At 43.7% G+C, this 13111-nt stretch overlaps 1 protein-coding gene across 1 annotated transcript in view; it reads left to right on the top strand.

The window, feature by feature from the left end:
• Positions 1 to 11794, top strand: part of si:dkey-175m17.7 (uncharacterized) — a 32261-nt gene extending 20467 nt beyond the window's left edge. Inside the window, exons 2-4 of the mRNA XM_049593139.1 lie at positions 6878 to 8967; positions 9543 to 9845; positions 11361 to 11794. Of these exons, the coding sequence (XP_049449096.1) occupies positions 6894 to 8967; positions 9543 to 9845; positions 11361 to 11626 (2643 nt within the window). The 5' untranslated portion in view covers positions 6878 to 6893 and the 3' untranslated portion in view covers positions 11627 to 11794. The remainder of the gene's footprint in view (positions 1 to 6877; positions 8968 to 9542; positions 9846 to 11360) is intronic.
• The last annotated feature ends 1317 nt before the right edge of the window (positions 11795 to 13111 follow it).

Genomic DNA, 13111 nt, shown 5'->3' with positions numbered 1-13111 from the left:
AAATATACAGCCCGGGGGCCAGAACTGGCCCGCCAAAGGGTCCAATCTGGTCCACTGGATGACTTTACACACCTAATAGTGATGCACTTGTGAAGGCCTAGAGGTGCCAGGTTTCAGGAGCAAGTTAAGAGGCTGCTTCAGAGGCTTTTCCATCCCGACCAAAATACACGTCTTTTCTTTCACTTAAATTTGGTGTGGTGATGTCAGGATTTCTAGGCAGGAGTGGAATTGTTTAGAAAAATGCACATGTTTGTTATTTATAAGGCATTATGCGATGGTTTTACTGGTCCTGCCCACCTGCGATCAAATCGGACTGCATGTGGCCTGTGACCTAAAAGAGTTTGACACTGCTGCTTTAAGTATATGAAAATGTGGAAAAAATACAAAGTTAAAAAAGCGCTACTTTATGTACATTGCTTATGAAGCATAATTAATAACATGAGAGATTATGAAGATTTCATAGATTACTTGACTGAAACGTCATCAAACTGTGTCCAGATAAACTGTAATCCTGCAACACAGAGACTTTTATCGCCCATCAGATGGTGTAATGTTTCCATAGCGATGCTTCATTATAGTCTGTGGTGCATTATATGTTATTCATGCTGTGAAGTATCATGTCAACATGTGCCAGCGAAATTTCAAGAGGCTTCTCTTTGTCTTAGTATGTCCCATCTCTCTGTGTGTGGCCCTGACTGTGAGTGAGTGAAAAGGCCACGAGCCAGCCTGCAGTTTACAGTGTGTGAGAGAAAAGTGATCAGAGTGATAGTGACTTCCACCATGATAAAACTGGGTCAATGTAACCCCCACCCCCCTCCACCACAGGCAAGGCTGAAAAAGGAAAAAAAAAAAAAATGAGGATGCCGTCACCAGCCTGTGTGCGTGGATATGAGCATGGGGACACTGGAGCGTGGTTTGCTTTCTCCATGGGTCGGTATCTGTGTTGTGTTGGGACTGAAGACATCCCCAGATTATTTTGACGTGTTCCTTCCTCCCCTGTAGTTTGTGCTTTACAGTGTCACGTTATAATCTTTCCCCCTGTATTTTCTCTCTACCCACTTTGTTTCTGTCAGCCAGTGTTGTCCTCACTATCTCTTCCTCTTAGTCCCCTTTTAACTTTTTGGTCTCCCTGAGAGATTCTCGATACGTGCGGCTTAAAGGGCTTATGGTTGAAATGAAAATCCACCCTAAAAAAACACTGTTATCTATCTAAGATCTAAGATTGCTTTCAGACCCAGAGTTGTCTTGCTTTGGTCCGAATCAGGGACTAATTTTGTTACAATGGTGCATTATTGTCTAGAGTTGGTTCGTGCTCTCACGGCAGCATTTACAAGCGGACCAGATCAAATGCCTTGTGCGAGAAAGCTGCTCTTAATTGGTCAGAATTTCCATGCAGGAAAAATCCAGGAAGTAAACAAAACGTTGAAGAAGAGTACACTTGCAAGCTAAATGTGACACTTTCTAATGTCACAATGGAGGGACAACTACGCAGGTTGATTTTAGCGCTGCTCATCGTGGACTAGGGCATTAACAGAAAAGTCGATTTGTCGATGTGTCGACGTCAGTGGCACAAGTCGACACCCTCCGGGAGGAGTCGACTAGTCGTGTGTTTTTTTCCCTCTCTCTCTCTCTCTGTGCTTATGCTGATACTTTATCCTTGACTAAGTGAACATACTCAGGAGTACTATAAGCGGAGCAGACTCCGCGAGGAATGTCCGCAGTCATTCGGGCTTTCATAGTCGAGCGCACTTCCGCGTTGTAGTTTCCTGTAAAAATGTCCGTGAAAAATCCCCGCGATGTGAAAAATACATGCCGAGCAGTCACTGGTGTGCGGAGCAGAGTCCGCGCGGTCGTAAAATCTGAGCTTTGCGCGCACAGGGCTTGCGGATGTCCGCTTTGAGTCCGTGCAGACTTCCGCAGAGTCCATTCCGTGTATGTTCCGCCCGAGTATGTTCGGGCCTTCACACACACACACACACATCACATGTGTGGAGATACTTCACTTTCCTCCGCGTCAATGTGATGACGTCATCAAATGACTTGTCGACTCGACTTCAACTTTATTGACAGATAAGTCGACCTGAAAAAAATCTAAGGGCCGAATTCACAAAGAATGAACAGCGGCCGCTAATAGCACCTTGAATTGCACATCATATGCACCCGCAGTTTGCTCCATCTTAACGTCCTATTCACAAAGGATATTGCGCTAATGATATACCAGCACAAACACGCCCACAAAGTTTGGCAGCTGAGTGCAGTTTGCCCCTGATCTGCCCCTGGTTGCAATAAGCCACACATGGCAAAGTATAAATGCTGGCTTTGCGCCAAGAACACCGTGGCAGGGCAATGGCAGACTTTGTTTGGCAAAGTAGTAGCCTACTGTATACCCTCATGTAGTGATGTCTGCTGGTGAGTCAATCTAACAGTGTCGGATGGGTTGAGGCTGTGGATTTGACCAAGTCTGACCACTTTATCACTATTCCCTCTCACTTGTAGCTGTTTTTCGTTATCTTTTGAATTTAATATGAATTATGGAACCGTTTTTGTTCACGTTTGTTTACCCCGTTTCGTAAAATAAATTATTGAAAGTTGCTTTTGAAATGCGTGACAGAAGTGCGTTTTGAGAACGACCGCAGACTGTCACCTGTTCACCATTCATTAAAGTAATACTGATTATAATAATAATGGCAAAATATTATTTACAGACTGATTTAACAGACGATCACTGCTGCCACGATCACTGGAAAGTCTGGGCGACCAGTTTGCACCAGCTTTCTAAAGACGTTATTTACTTCACTCAAACTGCGTGTGGCTATTAGCGCTGGTGTGAAGTGAATTAGACGTTGTTTATCAATGACGCTCATTTGCATAGAAAGGTAAAAGAAAGAAAGGTAATATATGCATATTACCTCATTTAAATACGTGCAAATAACACTGGAGCACCGAGACACAATCTGTTTGGCAGCGCAGTTAGTGGAGCATTTCGCCCTCTGTGCATGCTTTGTGAATTAGACGGTATCTGTTTGCTCCATTTTTACCGGTTTAACGGCCGCAAAAGCCACGCGATCCTTTTGTGAATTCGGCCCTGAGTCGTTAATGCCCTATCGTGGACTATATTGCTGTTATTGTTCATTTTAGTCAAACCATACAGTTTGAAAACGAGGCGCGGCTCCAACTAGAAAACAATGTTTTGATGCATTGGATGTGCTGAATGTGCATATTAAGGCAGTACAGGAGGAGGTGCACGTTAATAATCCTCCAGGACTGTAACATGCTCATGTTTAGCCCAAACAATGTGTCATGTGACTGCAGTTGGTTCAGATCGAGGTCGGAACACGTTCTCACCACAAAGGAACCGCAACAGAGTTTGTTTGTAAACAAACCGAGACCACCTCTTCAAGAAGGTCTCAGTCCGGTTGTTTTGGTGTGCAACCAAGTGTGAGTGTTATGTTCACACCTGCCCAAACGAACCACACTTAGGGGGCAAACGAACTTGAGTTTGATTGAACTGAACCAAACAGGGCAGCTGTGAAAGCACCCTAAATGACAAAAACAAAACAAAACAATTTTCTCACTTGCATGTGTTGTTATACAAATATTACTGGCTAATGATTATGAGGGTTATATACGAATTGTGGTGCATTCCATTTCTGGCTATCAGACGTCAAGGGGCATGACTGAGCGCTGGTACTTGACAACTTGGGAATGAAAACGGGTCGAATGAAGAGTCTATGGCCACGGGTTTCGATGTCCGCCTATCGAAAGTGCTTTTTTCTAAACTCACCAGCACAAGACAGAGATGCAAAAGCCTCTGCAGACTAGAATACCAAACAAACCAAATGCCAAATCTCTCACTCTCCTTCAAACAGAGCTCTCACTCCGTCTGTGCTTTGAGCTCAGTGCTAACATTAGCATGCTAACGTGCCCCCAGCTGACCTGAACAGCCATGCCGCTGGTGTGGCAAAAACTAAATTAAAGCCCTTTATCAACCAAACAACTCCTGGGTGCACAGAACATCTCAGATTGATTGTATTTAACAGTGTGTGTATCAGAGGGTGGATTTTCACTTTAACGACAATAATTTGTCATCTTTGAGAGCAGCTGTATAATGAACGCACCGAGTTACTATAAAAAGTCTAAAGTCCTGTAGTACACGGACCAACCTGTTAACAATAACATTAATCATAAAAGGCAATTTAATGATACAAAAACCCCTCCATATGTGTTTTGTTACAAAGCGCATATTCAGTTCATCTCTTTTTGCAGTGTCATGGTGAGAAAGCTTTCTCTCCAGCTGAGTCGTATTGTTGTGTGCGTGGTGACCTTCTGTTTATACCATGGCCTGGACAAATGCTCGTTTCTAATTGGCCCAAAGGATTTGGTTAAATTAGTTTATTCCAGAGGCAGGATGAAGAGGCCAGATGGCTTGGGGCAGGAAGTGTTTCATTTCAGGTAATCACATGGCTCTCCAGCATTAAATAGTATTCAAAGTGAAGAATCCCACTGAGCCATTAGCTAATTTTGGGAGTTGTTTTTCAGTGCAAACACATAAATGTATTAATATTTTTGTCCATTTTAAGTGGTGCATGAACATAAAAGTGTATATATTTCAGAAGCATCCACAAACATGAGCTTGCAGTTTTAAAACCTCAGTGAAATTGTACAGTCTAGCTATGTTTTCCCATCAGCCTTGACACAGCTTATTATTTCATGTGACTGACCGCGTCTTGTTAAGAATGAGGAGTCATCAGAGGGATGAAGGTTGTTGCAGCTCATCTGATGCATCTTTTATAGCTGAGCTTTTAAGAAGCCTCAGGATTAGCTGGGATTATTTGCTGCTCACAGCAAACAGGTACACAGTCTTGCACCTTTGGGTTTTGAATTTTATGCCCTAAGGGTGTTTATATAGCCGGGAAATAGTTTACATTTTGATGTCAGAGTCCTACAGATACAGATGAGCATTAAACGTCTGGCGAGTGGCCCTGGTATAAGCAGGTAACAGACTGTGACGTGCATGTTGAAATGGATTTGGCTAATGTAATCAGTACACTGTTATCCATTCAAGTCAAACATGCACCTCAGTGGGTTTTCTCTTTATAGCCTATACGTTCTCCTTTCATTTGCAGCAAATGTGAAAGGAAATATGTGTGACATGTTAAAGGTCAAAACTGATGTTGTTGGTTTTGTATTTGTTCTTAATGTGTTGTGCAAAATAAAACACCTCAGAGATGACTTAGAAAACATGCAAAACTTAAAAATCTATTATTGTTGTCAAAGTGTGTCGTCATTCTTCTGGCAGATTTGGGGTTTCACTTTACATTTCACATAATTCATATTCATTCTTTTAAAGGATCAGTGTGTAGGATTTAGAGGAATCTAGCAGTGAGGATTGCAGCTGAAACTACTCCCATGCCCCAAGCGTGAACTCCTGGTTAGAATTCATTCAGTATTCATAGTCCAGGATGTTTTTACAAAGAGCTGAGGTATCCACAGGGGTTTCCTTAGCTCCAAAACAAACAGACCCAGTGATTTACTCCAATAGAAACAGTGAATAAAGCAGTTCCACATTAAAAATCTGTGTTTTTCCGATGCTGTTTGGCTCATTGCAGATAGGCTGCTAGCCCAGCACATGCTAATGTGTGCTCACCTGTTTTCTCTGATAAGATCCTGGGACCAGTTGCACAAAACAGGTTAAGATTTCTCGTTAAGTACGACACTTAAGGTTTCATTTCTCCTCACTCTGAGGGACTTAAACAGTTGCAGGAAAAACTAAAACTCATTTTCTGCATTGAAAGAGATTTAACAGCGGTACAAGTTTCCATGGAGATTGTTAGTTTGCTTGGGCTTGTGATGCCTGTTATCATCTCACAAAGTTGGCTTTTAGTTATATAGCGAAAAAATGGCAGAAGAAATGAAGACGGGAACCATATTGGTCAGAGGAGGAAAAGATTATACTTCTGGAGGAATACAATCATAGAAAGCAAAAACTACAAAGAACAGTTGATCCCCAAATACCAGAATACATAAAATGATTATAGGAGGAAATTGCAATGAAAATTAAATCAGCCAAATCTATAGTGTAAATCAAAAGCGTATCCACTGGGTTCTCCTGGTCGCAGAACGCTCTTCTTGGAATGTGCTAGTTTATTTCATTTATCAACATAAAATTGGTCATGTTGCAGTGAACGTAGAGTCAGAGATACCTTAAGTTTTTGTTTATTTACCTTGCTTTGGTCACTAAGGTCTTTTGAGCAGTCTAGGGGTTCCTAAAGTATAAGACCAAGACAGAGAGAAAACCATAAATACTTGCATAAACATTTTAAGAAAACCTTAAGGAGAAGACTTAAGGGTGTTTTGTGCAACCTGCCCCAGACGTTCAGGAGGTTTTTGACATGAGCCGGTTAAAACCAAAAACCAAAAACACAAAATAAAGCAGTTTCACATTTTAAAAAATGTAAAATAAAGCCATTGTTTAGTTTGTCCATTCTGGGCTACTGTAGAAAGATCGGCAGTGAAATATGGTGATCTCAAAGGATGGGGTTCCCGCTCCCTATGTAGATATAAACATCTCATTCTAAGATAATGAAAACATGGTGATTCTTATTTTCAGGTAATTTTACTCTAAAGAAAACATACTTATTAATGGCTAGTATATTCCATTTCTGCAAATATATGTCTCTTAAAATCCTACACCCTGGACCTTGAAAAATTAATTGCACAATATCAAAACATACTATATCAACAGTAACAACAGCATGTGCTTTTTGTGTCTAAACAGGTGGAATGTAAAGTGTGCCCCACATTTCCAGTGTTTGTGATTTAACAGTCACTTCCTGACTACTTTCTCTTTGTGTGTCTCTCCTTCTTCATCGTACAGCTTTGCATAAACCCAGATGCCTCCCCTCCCTCTTGATGAGCGCATAGTGGTCATTCAGCGCCCTAAAAACTTAGCCCTGTGTGAGGCTTCCCCACAAACCATCCCGCAACATTCCTCTCAAATATCAGCTTCTTCCAATGGACACCCACCTCACCTCCACCCCTCGCAGTCCCATTTCTATCCACCCGCCTGTAAAGCTCTGACTCTGGAATGCAAGCACAGATCCTCTCGTGTGCAGAAATTCAAGAGCGACCAGCCGGTCATCCCAGCAGGTGTCAGACACATCCCTAGCCACTGCCATAGCAATGGCACAGTAACTCTTGGCCCACGGCTGCCCTCCCACACACATACTATTGATATCAGGGTGACTGTGGACAAAGGAGGACGGGGAGGAGGAATCAGCAACTCACTTGGGCGCAACGGAAGTGTTAAAGGCAGCAGAGGGAAATGTGCCTCTTCACAGTTGGATCAAGGACAATGTGAGAGAAAAACTGGAACTCTAGGGAGGCCAAGTGGAGCCGAACACAAGTCACAGCGAAGTCGCTATAGTCAGCTGTCATCTTCACCCGGAGGCGTCCTACAGTTTGTGCCAGCTCAGGCGCAGCAGCATAGGTGCAGGAGTGAAAAGGAAAACTCCAGTTTTTCTAACAGAAGTGACCAGGAATTTCCCTCTCTAGGTCACAAGAAGAATTCCAAACTGGGAACGGTCCATCAAAGCCATAACAGTCACAATCTGCCCTACCACCAAAACTCCGTCCCTGTGCCCCATGCCGCCATCCTAAACTCCAACTATCCGTCATCCCCACCCTCCCAACCCACCCATGTCCCAGTCTCATTTCAGCAACTCAGCCAGCCGCACCCGTCCCGCACCAGGGATCTCCGCCCTCACATTCTTCATGGTCTACCCCTCTCCCCCTGCTCCTCCCACGCTGGAGGCTTCCCCAGCCCTGACCACACCTGCACCATCGACTGCACCCACCCATTCAGTTGTGGCTGCTGGAGGTTGGTAAGATGCCGAGGTTGTAAGGGGCACTCTGCTAGCTGCCAAGGAGGTGGAGGAAGCTCTTCCACCTCATTCTCCTGTGTTCATAATGTCGGAGCAGTGAAGAGAGGTGGCAAAGATATGGGCCTGAGAAATCTGGGTGGGTGTCTCTCCACCGCCTCCACCTCCAACACCTCCTCTTCTAACAGCACTGTGTCAGACTGCCGAGCAAGCCTGTTCAAACCTCTCCGCTGTGCCTCCTGCTCTGGCGAGGCCGGAAACTTCGAGAGTCCTGCTATCCTTCGCAAAAAACTAGTAGGGGGATGCCTGCCCTGTACTCCCCTGTCCTCCTCGGCCCCTCTGCGGGCGATACAGAGCTGCGTCACAGGCTGCAACCCCAAAGCCTCTCAGACAGGCAGCTCCACCTGCAGCTACTGCAGCAGCGATCCCATAGTGGTGACATTCAACCCTCGCAGAGGCAAACCCCCAGGAAGAGGCATTGGAGCAGCTCATTCGATGGGTATGTTTCAAGCCGATGATGATGACTACAGCGTGCGTACTATCTGGCCTGAAGAACTGGCCAAGAAGATGACCCATTCTAAAGCCCAAAAGAATCACTGTGCTGGGATGGGAGTTGGAGTCGGGAAGACCTGTGCAACCAAGGCCCAAAATGGCAGTAATGGAACAGGCCTGGCACTCCTGGACTGTCAAAACCTCCAGGAATATGCGCAGTCTCAGCTAACAGACCACGCAGGCAGAAGACGGCTTCAGCAGGGGAAAATGGCTGCCTTAGATTTTATGGGCCGCAGGTCGGGATCTGGGTACGACGAAGGCCGTAACTCACTGAAGAGGCTCCTGAACAAAGCTGAAGACATAGGAACTGAGCAAGACGGAGATGTAGCATATCCACGTTCCCCCTCTCCACGCTCTGCATCCCCACCGTCACCTGTGTCCTTTTCGCCTCCGCCGTCTGCCCCTACCACACTCATCAAACCCAAACCTTGGCAGAGAGACAGGGAAGGAGGAGGACATTCCCTGCCATCGGCTCAGTCACTTCACCTGGCCCTTAACTCCCTGAACAGAGAGCAAGATGAGGAGAACAGCAGAAGTAAGAAAATCTGAAAATTCACCTGAGTGCAAGTCGTAAAATATACATTATGTTTATGCAGTAACTCATTTTCCACCGCAATCACTGACATAAATCTGGGTCATGTTGGGTTGAAGCCATTTAGCAGTTTTTTTCCCTTATATATACTGCAAATGTCCATCAACATAATCCCTGCTGGTTAGTTTTTAGTTAAAGTAGTTCGGCCTGTCTGTGTTTGGCATACGCTGTCATGATTCTGTGCTCGTTCCCCTTGATGCGTTAAATAATTTGCTGCGTTTTTAACGGATGCACACACATTTGGGAACAGCCAGCCTCTTTGGATCTCAGCAAGTTGTTTCATTTAAGTCATAAAATAATCAAAGTGCTAATGGCCAGACCTCTTTTAAAATTGAAACAGCTAATTAGTGTTCCCACCAAAATGACCCATTTTTGAATCAGTGGTGATTTCATTACTTAAAAGTTTTGTTTGTTTGTCATCCGATGCAAATTATTAGTCTTGTAATTTCTTGCTTTGTGCCCACACTGACTGCAGACAATGTCTCTACACACTTTCTCTCCATCTCGTCTTCTCCCAGTGCACCTTTCTCTGCCGCTCTCCTCTTCTTTGCCGGCCTCTTTGTCTGATGAGACCGTGATGACCCCCGATGCGGAGAACGCCGTGGTCAGTCCCATCCTGCCCTTCCTGTTTCTGGGCAACGAGAGAGACGCCCAGGACTTGGACCTGCTGCTGCGCCTCAACATCGGCTACGTGGTTAACGTGACCACACACCTGCCCCTCTACCACGTCAACTCTGGGCTGCGCTACAAAAGGCTGCCCGCCACCGATAACAGCAAGCAAAACCTTCGACAATACTTTGAGGAGGTTTTTGAGTTCATTGGTGAGAGTTCCACCTCAGATCTTGTTTATTTGTGAGTTTTTTTCCATGACGAGTTCTACTCCAAAAGAGAAAAAAATCTGCAATGTGAACCAACCCGGTCTCACTCCAATGTCATCAAAATCTGGCACTTGGGTAGTGATTTATGGCGTCAGACACTGACAAAAAAAGCTGTCCTTTAGCGTCGGCATAATATGGGTTGGTCACGGTTATAGTTTAACGGCGGCATCAGGGGGAAACGTGGTGGTACAAGAACGAAAGTTATGGTGGCGAAAGTATGGGTAGGGTGGGTAGGAAGGGTGGTCCAGCAAACAATGACTTTCACCTGGGAGAGCGGTGTTCATGTCCCGTAAGATTATAAAGTCAAACCCCGTTCATTTTTCCTAAACCACATGGGTTAGTCGTTGGAGGAGAAAAACGTCAGTTCACGTTGTTGCACTGATGTAGTGCATTTATTTTGACAGAGACTGTATGTAAATGGTATATAAGACAATGCATGTAACAGGCAGTTTTCTCAGCACGTGAGTTTACGTTGTGAACAACACACCTTAACTGTCAATAAGACAACTTTGGCCATTCCATTTGTTTTTACTGTCTCGCTTACATGACATACGCTTTAGTCTTGATTGGATCTTCAAGCACTTAAATTAAAAAAAAAATATATGAATTTCAACTGCGTTATGTGAACTGCAAAAATTCTATTTCCTCACTTGGAGAAAAAATAAAGGTGGCAGAGCATCATTTTGGTGCGCTCCAGCAGCACTACACCTCTACTGTGTTCTTAAGACTCCAGCCTGTTCTTCTGTGTCCTAAAGATGTCACGCAAGCCCCGTTCAATGGACAGTAAGTGAGCTGCTGATGTTCCTCTGCATTGTCAGTAAAGAGGAAAGACAGTGAGAGATAGCTGAAGCAGTAACGTGACTGTTATGTCTTGTAAAAAGTCTGCCAACTTTAAGAGTAATATTGGGTTTAGGTACATGTCTGTATGGGTTAGGAACTGACATTCAATTGTACTATACCGAAAGTGTTTGGTGAAAACGCATTTTATGTCACCAGACTCCTTTCACAAAAACAGTACATTTACCAGCAGAACATGGGAGTTGCTTGTCTACTGCTGCCTCCATCGGTTAGTTAGTTTGTGTTATTGTGTGACTTTGGTGGTGTAAAGGGTATTTTGGATTCACCAAAGTCACAAAATAACACAAACAAACCAAAGCATCGAGGCAGCAGTAAGTCAGCAACTTCTGTGTTCTGCAAAGTAAAATTACTGCTTTTGTTAAAGGAGTCTGGTGGCTTTGCAGAGAGGATAGATAATGCATTCAGTTCCCTGAGGGAGGTAACTCAGTGAAAATGTTCTCAAATGTAGCGTACACTTAACTAATATGATTTCTTTTAGGTGGCTAAAATACATTTTGCTGCAGCTCCCGTCAACAGCAGTACATTGCTTAGATTCTGGGGTGCTTTTACTGCTTTAGTTTGGCAAATTGAGCTCATCTGTTTTGTTATTCTCATCCACAGAGGAGGCATATCAGAGTGGACAGGGAGTGTTGGTACACTGCCAGGCAGGCGTGTCCCGTTCTGCAACCATTGTCATCGCCTACCTTATGAAGCACACCCTCATGACAATGACAGATGCCTACAAATACGTGCGGAGCCGTCGCCCAGTGGTGTCTCCAAATCTAAACTTCATGGGCCAGCTTTTGGAGTTCGAGAGGGACCTCAACTCCGGGGTGACTCCTCGCATCCTGATGCCTAAGCTCAATGGTGTGGAGACGCAGGTGTGAGAAAGGTCAGGGGGTCAGGAGCGCCTAGGGTTCCTGCAGGTTACGGAGAGATTGATGAGCGTCAAAGAAAAGAGTGCAGCACATTGTAGAAGAGAGACATGATGAGAAATATTACAGCTGGAAAATGGCAGTGTGTTTGGCAATTAGTGCACTTTTAATACTGTGAAACACGAGACAAAAAGACTGGATGCTTCGTTTGTTTAAGTAGTAACTCTTAGACAACATGATTATCATCCAGTATACTGTTTATAAGATAATGTGCCAATATTTTGTATAGATCTAACATCACTCTCAGATATCTCATTTCTTTTTTTTCTGATGCCTCTTCCTTTTTGTTCCCATCGTTTACATTCTAAAACACAAAGACAAACAGTGACTTTGTCGCCATGAATCATAAATGCATGCACAATGGGTACGCAAACACAGAAAGGGTTCACTGGTAACGTCCTGCTTCATCTACAACACCTCTCTGACGTTTCCCAACACATGTAGCAACACACAATGCACTTTACTTCCCATGCATTTGTTTCATTATCAGCAACTGAATTGTCACAAGGGTGAGAGGAATTCATCACACAGACCTCAGTCACTGTTTCTGGTTAATATTATCATGTATATGTTTTTTTTTTCTATTTGCAATAGAGAGGCACGGACCGAGTAGAGACACACGTAGCATTAACCTTGGAAACTTAAGGGATGAACAGCTCATGGAGATGTGTAAGAATGGTTTTATTTCAGTGAAGCGGCCTGTATAGGAGCTAAGATACTCACAGGGTTAGAGTTACACAATACACAACATAACACAGTATTAATGTGTGTGAATTAAAGCTACATCTGAATATGCAGGTTAACACACTGAAATAAGATCATTATAAACACATTTACTGCAGAGCTGAAACCACAATTCAACAGTACTTTCAGAGATTTCTTTATGCACACTATGATTTACAGTATATTTACCTAGAGGTGTGGGTTGGCAGGTTTTTTCCTGCTGTAAAAATGTGCTTTAAAACAACAGACCTTCTCCAACTGTGCACTATTTATGTTGTGGTTAATTCATTTGATAAATGCATATTTTAATTCATTTTTTATAACCTAAAAAACTTGGTCTTGTTTGGTGTTTAGCATGAAACAGTCCTGTCATGGTGCACGAATAGATCTTTTACTAAATTCAAAAAGCACATGGTAGTTTGATTTACTGGAGGCGACACATTAAAAAGGCAACATTGACCCTCCTGCTTTATCTGTCTGGTCAGAGACATAGAGCTCAACTATTTGTTATGTGTTATGCTGAAGGAACTGCGGTCGGACAACCATGACCCAAGTGAAAAATATAAGGTTTCACAGCTTACACTGTTTTTCTTAAATCATGAACACTGTTAAAGGAGCTGTACGCGACATTCACAGCATATCTGTAAATCAGAGTCTGATTAAGGTTGTCTGCACTCTGCAAATGGTTCTCAACATAGAGTTAGCTAAGCCAGC

The sequence above is a fragment of the Epinephelus fuscoguttatus genome, linkage group LG12 (assembly GCF_011397635.1).
Source record: "Epinephelus fuscoguttatus linkage group LG12, E.fuscoguttatus.final_Chr_v1".
NCBI lineage: Eukaryota > Metazoa > Chordata > Actinopteri > Perciformes > Serranidae > Epinephelus > Epinephelus fuscoguttatus.
The sequence above is the reverse complement of the archived record's forward strand: the minus strand, read 5'-3'. Positions and strand labels throughout refer to the sequence as shown.